General features: G+C 45.6%; 1 protein-coding gene across 1 annotated transcript; it reads left to right on the top strand.

Annotated features, from left to right (window-relative positions):
- The first annotated feature begins 262 nt into the window (after window positions 1-262).
- Window positions 263-3727, top strand: LOC148784998 (uncharacterized). The gene is made up of 3 exons (XM_088875662.1): window positions 263-2879; window positions 2925-3239; window positions 3306-3727. The coding sequence occupies exons 1-3, from the start codon at window positions 263-265 to the stop codon at window positions 3725-3727; spliced, it is 3354 nt and encodes a 1117-aa protein (XP_088731788.1).
- Window positions 3728-9183: the final 5456 nt, after the last annotated feature.

Genomic DNA, 9183 nt, shown 5'->3' on the forward strand with positions numbered 1-9183 from the left:
AATTCAGAGGAGGTAAGGTTACTTTGAGTCTGACGCATATTTTTCTCTATCAACGTGTCTTTGGCCTAGGAATTGACTTGAGCGTCGGAGAGACTTCGTCGGGAACACTCTCGGCTGGCTTAACCGTTCCCTTTGTGTTCTCAGGAATTGCAGTTCGAGGGACGAGGTCGAATCGCGGGTCGAGGTTTCGATCACTCGGAGGATTCGATAGACTTCCCTTGCACTTTCATTTGGCGCCGTCTGTGGGAACGATTTTTAGAGCATGGAAGGAGAATCGGGGCGGAACATTCTTGGGCTGGATACCACGATAGGAACCGCCAAACCCATAGTTCAACTCACGAAAACGGAATTACAACAATTAATGGAAGAAGCTGGGAGAAAGGCCATTGTGGCGTATGAGCGTAGGATCGCTACTCCGGTTGAAGGAGAAGGGGCTAGGAGGAGGCTGTTCGGAGAAAAGGAACAAGACAAAGCATCAGGTGCCAGTGGAAGGGACAGAAGTAAGCGTCAACCTTCAGAGGTAGGATCGAGTAGCCGAGACAAGAGCCAAGCCAGGGGACCGACAATCTCGCGTGCAGAGGTTGACAATGTGTCGAGACAGATCGCAAAACTGGGAAAACAGATTGACGAACTGAAGAAGAGGGGGGAGATAGTATCCCAGCACCGGAATTCACCCTTCTGTAATCAAATCCTGACAGAAACCGTGGCTCCAAACTTCAGAATGCCGGACCTACCGAAGTACGATGGAATGAAAGATCCCGCCGAACATCTCGCGACATTCGATATGGTAATGAACCTATACGGGCAGTCAGGCCCCATTAACGCTAAACTATTTGTCACGACCTTAATAGGAAAAGCCCAGGAGTGGTTCACGAACATGCCGCCAGGAAGCGTGGAGTCCCACGAGCAACTCATACAGAAGTTCTCCTTCCATTTTGCCAGTAAAAGGAAGCAGAAACGATCAGCGACACATCTATTCACCATAAGACAACGCAACGACGAGACTCTGAAGAGTTTCATGGGACGTTTCAATAATGAAACACTGGAGGTACCAGACTTACGAATAGATATGATGGTCAGCATCCTAATCCACGAATTGAAGAAGGGTGCATTTCCTTCCGCGTTAGCTCGCGATCCCCCATCTGATGTGGAGCAACTTATGAATCTGGCGCAAAAGTACATAGACGAAGAAGAAATGAATGCCATGAAAGATGGCGAATGGAGGGTCGAATATGGAAGAGATCGGAGACGAGACGATAAGGATGACAAGCGATCAAGGCCTGAGCGAAACAAAGAACCCCACTATTCACAAAAGTACAATAAATACACGCCACTCAACACCACGAGGGCAAGGGCATTGCTCATGGTGAAAAGGAAGGATGTACTCAGATGGCCGAAACCCACGAGGGCTACCCCTGCCAAGAAATATTCGAGCAAGTACTGTAGATTCCACCGTGAACGGGGGCATGACACAGAAGAATGCTACCAACTTAAGGATGAGATTGAGCGGTTAGTCCGCCAAGGGTATTTCAAGGATTTAGTATCAAAGGATTACCCCGACAGGGGTCGACACAGCAGATCCCGGAGCCCATTGAGACGAGTAGAGGGTAGGGTCGTTGCAGGGCAAAATAACCGGGAGAACGCGCCTGTGAAAGGCGTCATACACATGATAGCGGGAGGATCCGAGATGGGGTATTCAAATAGAGCAAGGAAGAAAGCAGAACGGAGGACGGGCACCATGACAAGCAGGCAGGTAATGAACATATCCCAGGAATTAGAGATTAGCTTTGGTGCGCAGGATGTAAAGGGAAAGATCAGAGACGGTAATGACCCTATGGTAATTAAAATGGACATAGCCAATTTCACTGTCCATAAGGTGTTGGTTGACAACGGAAGTTCTGCGGACATTATTTTGAAGGAAGTTTTAATCAAAATGGGCTTAGGAGAAGCCAGGTTGGGTGCTATGAGTTCGCCATTGGTGGGCTTCGGAGGCAGTGAAGTGGACTCGTTGGGAACAATCGAATTGCCCGTTTCCCTCGGAGACGAACCCAGAAGAAGAACTCTTACGGTAAAGTTTCTCGTGGTCAACACCCCTTTTGCTTACAATGTTATTTTGGGAAGACCTGGCTTGAATATTTTCAGGGCCATTGTATCCACGTATCACTTAAAAATGAAATTCCCTACACACGCCAGAGTTGGAGAGGTCAGATGCGATCAAGGGGAAGCCAGACGATGCTACAACCTCTCTGTAAAAAAGGATGCAATAGATAAAAAGAGGAAATTGGATGAAACTTTCATCGAGAACGAGGAGAGAATAGAACCAGTGGATGAACACAAGGAGATCGAGTTGGTACAGGGCGACCCATCCAAAATAACAAAGATTGGGACAAGCATGGAGAAAAAATTCGAGATGATGATGATCGCATTCCTGCATCGCAATGCTGACATGTTCGCCTGGAGCCCCTCCGATTTCAAAGGTATTAGTCCTGAAATCATTGAGCACCGGTTGAATTTAGATCCAAAGGCGCAACCCGTCCAGCAGAGAAAAAGAGCGTTCGGGTCCGAAAAAAATCGGATCATCCAAGAGGAAGTGGATAAGCTGTTAAAGGCGGGATACGTTTCTGAGGTCCGTTATACGGACTGGTTATCAAACGTGGTGGTGGTGCCAAAGGCTGCTGGGAAATGGAGGATGTGCACCGATTTTACGGACTTAAACAGGGCATGCCCCAAAGATCCTTTCCCAATACCAAGAATCGACCAGTTGGTAGATGCGACCGCAGGGTACGAGTTGTTTTCAATGATGGATGCCTACCAGGGTTACCACCAGATCCACATGGCTAAGGAAGACCGCACAAAGACATCGTTCGTAACTGAACAAGGTATATTTTGGTATAACGTAATGCCGTTTGGTCTGAAAAATGCAGGTGCAACGTACCAAAGGCTCGTTAATAGAATGTTCAGAGAACAAATAGGGAAAACAATGGAGGTCTATGTTGACGATATGTTGGTTAAAAGCCGACGCTCTGAGGAACACTTGCACGACCTCGAAGCAAGCTTTGCCATCATGCGAACATACGGGATGAAGCTCAACCCAACTAAATGCACATTTGGGGTCGGCGGGGGCAAGTTCTTGGGCTATATGGTAAGCAGTCGAGGAATAGAGGCCAATCCAGAGAAGATCAGAGCAATCCTCGAGCTAAAGTCACCAGGCTCAATAAAAGACGTTCAGAAAATAACGGGTAAGATCGCATCCCTCAACCGATTTATTTCTAAATCCGCAGATAGAAATTTACCCTTCTTTTAAGTTTTGAGAAAGCCTAAGGATTTCCAATGGACTAGCGAATGCGAGTATGCTTTCAACCAACTCAAGGATTACCTAAGGACGCCATCGTTATTGGCGAACCCTCGACCTGGAGATATTTTGTACCTATACTTGGCCGTGTCTGAACATGTTGTAAGTTCAGTTCTGGTGAGGGAGGAAAATAGAGTCCAGAACCCGGTATACTATGTTAGCAAGATGCTGCAAGGGGCGGAGTTGAGGTACAGCTTAGTTGAAAAGTTTGTTCTTGCACTAGTAACCTCGGCCTGGAGATTACGGCCGTATTTTCAGTCACACAAGATTATCGTACTAACGAACCAACCGCTCAAGAGCATTTTATCGCGACCAGAGGTCTCAAGGAGATTAGTGAAGTGGGTTGTGGAACTGGGTGAGCATGATATAGAATAACACACCAGAAACTCGGAGAGGGCCCAGGTGCTTGCTGATTTCGTAATGGAACTGACAAACGTACCAGCTCCGGATGTCGAACCATGGATGTTGCACGTTGACGGATCGTTGAACGCTAGTAGCGGTGGGGCTGGGATCCTGATACAAGGACCTGGAGAGGTCGAAATAGAGGTCGCAGCAAGACTTTCATTCCATACCACCAACAATGAAGCCGAGTACAAGGCATTAATCTTAGGATTAGAGCCGGCACATGCGGCAGGAGCAAGAACTTTAGAAGTATACACTGACTCGCAGTTGGTAGCAATGCAGATTGAAGGAAATTACGAAGCAAAGGAACGTACAATGTCAATGTACCTGAAGAGGTCAAAGTCTCTGATCGAGCGTTTTGACAAATGCATTGTCCAGCAGATACCGAGAGGAGAAAACGACAGAGCCGATTCGCTTTCCAAATTTGGAGCTTCATTATCAGGAATAAAAAATCGTAACATCACGGTAATGGTGAAGAACAAACCTGCGATCGCCGAGGTCGAGGTACATACCGTAGACGAACCTTGTACATGGAAGGACGAGCTGACGCTCTATCTCAAGGAGGGGACTCTTCCCGAAAATCCTTCGCATGCAAAAAACTTGAGATTAAAAGCCACCAGATTTGCGATGATCGAGTCCGAACTGTACAAAAGGACAGCAGACGGACCCCTGTTGAAATGCTTGAACCATGAACAAGCGGAATACGTGCTAAAAGAGATACACGAAGGGAGTTGCGGCAACCATTCGGGTGCTAGGTCATTGGCTCAAAAGGTCGCACGCCAAGGGTATTTTTGGCCTACCTTAATGAAGGATGCGAAGAGGCTAGTACAGAGATGCGAAAGCTATCAGAGATTCTCCACTCGGATACATTCCCCGGCTACACCAATGGAACCATTACAGGTCGCTTGCCCATTCGATCAATGGGGGATCGATATACTGGGACCTTTTCCCCCAGCGAAGGCACAAAAGAAATTTATTATACTCGCAGTCGAATACTTCTCTAAGTGGGTGGAAGCCGAGGCGGTAGCAAGAATAACGGAGAAAGGGATGATCGATTTTATTTGGAAGAACATCATATGTCGATTTGGAATCCCCAGAACTATTATATCGGATAACGGCACACAGTTCCAAGGGAAGGAAATTACGAGCTGGCTGAAGGAGTTGAAAATTCAGCAAAATTTCACATCTGTAGGTCACCCTCAGTCGAACGGTCAGACAGAAGTGACCAACAGGACAATACTCCAACACTTAAAGACCCGAATTAATTCAAAAGGATCGTGGGACGAAGAATTACCGTGGGTATTATGGGCATATAGGACGACCCCGAGGTCGTCCACAGGTGAGAGTCCCTTTTGTTTAGTTTATGGTTCTGAAGCGATTATTCCTGCAGAAATCGGCGAGGAAACCCAACGGATTGCAAGTTACGACCCTGCGGCCAACGACCAAGCACGCGCATTTGATTTGACTATGATAGAAGAAAAAAGGGATGCCGCACTAGCAAAAATACTCCACCATAAAAGTTTAGTGATGAGGAGATACAACAAAAACCTTCGACCAAGGGAATTCCAGGTGGGGGATCTGGTCCTTAAAAAAGTTGAAGTTTCCAAGCATGTGGGGAAGCTGGATCCTGAATGGGAAGGCCCCTTCAAGGTGGTCGAAATACGGAGAAAGGGGGCATACCTACTGCAAGACGCCTAAGGACAGAATCTCAAGCGACCATGGAACATACGAAACCTGAGGAAGTTCTATGCGTAAGCGTGAGCCTGAGAAAGGCTAAGTATCAATAGTGCGATCATAGATGCCTGGAAAAGGCCCAATAATGTGCGAAATTTTATATGGCAACTGTATTCCCCCCCTAGCCTGAAAAATGCTCGATAAACTCTATCGAATAAAATGATCGCATTTACTTATATAGACCTAAAAAAGGCATTACTAGCCAATGCAATTGTATTCACGTAAACACGAACCTGAAAAAGGCTTTTAAAACGATTGCATCATCAATAAAAGCGACTACAGTCGCTTGAGCACTTGAATCTGAAAGATTAGTAAAGGATATAATCCCCAAAACATGGGAAGATACAAAAGCCGCGTTTGACCTCTAGAGATCCACGATCAACAAGTTCAAATCAAAACAAGGCTACATATTTTCAATATCAGCTAGCAACGGAGCGAATTCGTCCTCTTTGGGCGAAGAAGCAGGGTCCTCAGGGAATGGCTGCATGTTGCCATCGAGGCTAGGGTCGAGCTTGGCAAGGTCAAAATCAGGTACAAAGCCCTTCAGGGTTGAGACTTGAGCTTTGCATCTGTCGAAACCTTGTACTAGGTAATCGCTATTGAGACGCTCAGCGACAAGTTGGTTCCTTCAAAACCCAGCACACTTCAAGGAAAGCCCATGAACGAGGTTGGCAGCCTGGACACCCTCGCATTAGAAGAAAGTGATTCGGCAACAAAAAGAAATTCAGAGAATGCTTACCTGGACAAGCGAATGGGCAGCATGTTCTTCCAGTCGAGTAAAAGGACTCTGAAGCAAGGCTGCCTGGTCACGGGGTAAACAAGCTGCGTTGTATAGCTCCCACGATACTTGCCCGGAATGTGAACCAAGAACGGTGCTGTTAGGAGAGACCATCCAATTGGGAACAAATTTTTCTTCAACTGGGGGAGGCATAAGATGGTTCGGGGCACGGAGATCTTCACGAGCTTTTCTCCAGCAATCGGAAACATCGTTCAACATCTCCATACCTCTGCGATCATCAAGCGCAGCTGACACAGAATGACCCAGAGCCAAGGATTGGGAGCGACTCCTCGTGTTGGGACCCACCGGCCTCTTGCCTCACCTCCGCCTGCGGGTCAACAAACCACCCGAATTAGATTCACCGGTATGAGATCGATCGGGCGAAGCGGGTACAGGCTGGTTCAGAGGACGAATATGGGAACGGGTATCCTCGCTCCATATGTCGATGCGGGGGCTATGGGGCCGGTTCCCTGGAGGAGCCACAGAGTTTTCAACAGGCCGAGGTGAGGTCGCTGATGAAGGAGCGGGTGCGGCCTCTCCAGCCGATGGTCGTGCTCGATTAGCTCGAATCCGCTGGGCAAGGCGAGATTGACCTACCATGTCGTCTGGAAAACAGTGGGTTGAGAAAACATTGGACCCAAATAAGACGGACAAAAAGAAACAAAAATATAGTCAGTCAATTACCTAAAGAGCCCTCAACCGGGATAGGTGCAGGAGAAAGTTGTGCGAGCCTGAGAACTTCCTCTACCAAAAGCATCTTGGGGTCATACCGATTAGAAGAAAGACTCCTAATTTGATCACCTTCTAACCCCCCCCCCCCTTCGACTACAGGACTCGGTTTCTCTAGGACCCATTCACAGCAGAAAGGCCATCCCCGGCCTGGGGGAGGACGAACAAAGATCAAGCCCGCGTCAAAATGATTCAGGGAAAATGAACAAAAACCACGAGGAGGGCGATGCATACGATCAGCAGAACTGGGAACTAAAATTTCATAACTAGGAGGGATATAGTATTTTTCCCTTATTGTATCAACCCGAAGTCTTACAGTACTAACTATGTGTTCCCACGGCCTATCACTAAGATCGGCGTCGGGGGCACTATCGGAGTCCGATTCTATTCGCCCACCATGGCGCGGCCTAGACCGAGACCTAGCCCTAGATGGACCTTCTTGGTGCATACTGGTTGCAGTCCTACGGGTAAGAGTAGCAGAAGTAGAAGCGAGAAGCAGAGTTTGAGTTGGGGAATATCGTACCTGGAAATGTAGAAGAAAGCGAAGCTTGAGTGGCGAAATGGCTGAAAAGCGTTGGCTTGGGGAAGACGATACCAGTAAAAATATTTTTGAATCACACCGAATATATGTAAGTTTTACACTAAAAAGAGATTGGACGCTCCTGCAGAGGCACGTGGCCTTCAATGTTAGAGAGGGCTGCCCCCGCGACACGTGGACCACCACTATCGAGGCAATTAATGCCCTACAAAAGCACCTATTTGATTTCTGCACGCGACTCAACCGTCGCGCCCAGAACTAAGGGGGCAAATGATGAGGGGATTTTTGTATTCGGACAGATATACCCCTCGCACTAATTAAGGAGTAGGCATTAATTAAGGAGCCTCTATGGCAGGATTCCAAGATCCCACCTAATGCTCGCATGGAGAGATTTACGGCTGCCATAACAGCATTTGGCTACGATTTAGTACATGATTTAAGCTCTCAACCTGGATATTAGCATTTACCGAATGCACCTCCCAGTGACATATAAGAACTGCAAACGGAATTCAGAGGAGGTAAGGTTACTTTGAGTCTGACGCATATTTTTCTCTATCAACGTGTCTTTGGCCTAGGAATTGACTTGAGCGTCGGAGAGCCTACGACGGGAACACTCCCGGCTGGCTTAACCATTCCCTTTGTGTTCTCAGGAATTGCAGTTCAAGGGACGAGGTCGGATCGCGGGTTGAGGTTTTGATCACTGAGAGGATTCGATAGACTTCCCTTGCACTTTCAGAATTAATATAAAAAATGTCCAAATTGTCAGTGAGATCGAAAAGAAAATAGAAGGTATGTAGCATATCATTTCTTAAAAAAATAATTGATTTTAGTTTGGTTGAATTTTAACTTATCTTTGTTATATGCTCTTATTTTAATAGGCATTCCATCAGAGACGGGCAATGGTAATCAATATCAAATGAATGATGAAGAGTTGGAGATCTTTGTCTGTGCTTTAAACAACCCAATAATTGATTTATAGCCAGTCGAATCTCTCTTTATTCTTTTTCTACTATTTTGTCAATATTTACCATAAAATAGGAAATTTTGAATTCGAACATCTTTTGTTCTTTCCAGAATCGTTTGATATAGTTGCCCAACTACAAATTAGATTAGGCTTGTATAAATCAATTTTATTATGCTATTGATAATTTTTTGTTTGTTCTTTACTCTTCATATAACACTTTGTTTGTAGAAAACTTATTCAATTATTTTAATTATCTGTAGCCCTCATGCACTAAAAAGAAACAACATTGTAAATTACTGTGCAAGCATGTGCAATTTTGCTATTACACACATTAACATTTCTTTATCTCAAAAAGTTGATATTATAATTTATAAAATAAACTCGTCTATTCTATAACATACATATCTCAATTTAAAGCAGGAAAAGGGACGTGCAGCACAAAATTGTACAAGATAATGAAGAAAATTTGGACATTAAAGTGAAAAACCTCCCTCTCCAACAAGACTTGGTCCCTCTAACGGAAATTATTGAATCTATAAAAATCCAACCAAGATACAAGTTATCTCTGCAAGAACGACTAGAGGGTTGGATACTACATATAAAAAAGCGAAATGCCTCAAATACAAGTGACAAGGTAATAATTGTTTAAAATTTTACCTAAATAACTTGTAATCCTTTAGTTATGC

Source organism: Sesamum indicum, linkage group LG11, assembly GCF_026168435.1.
Source record: "Sesamum indicum cultivar Baizhima isolate 11 linkage group LG11, ASM2616843v1, whole genome shotgun sequence".
Lineage (NCBI taxonomy): Eukaryota > Viridiplantae > Streptophyta > Magnoliopsida > Lamiales > Pedaliaceae > Sesamum > Sesamum indicum.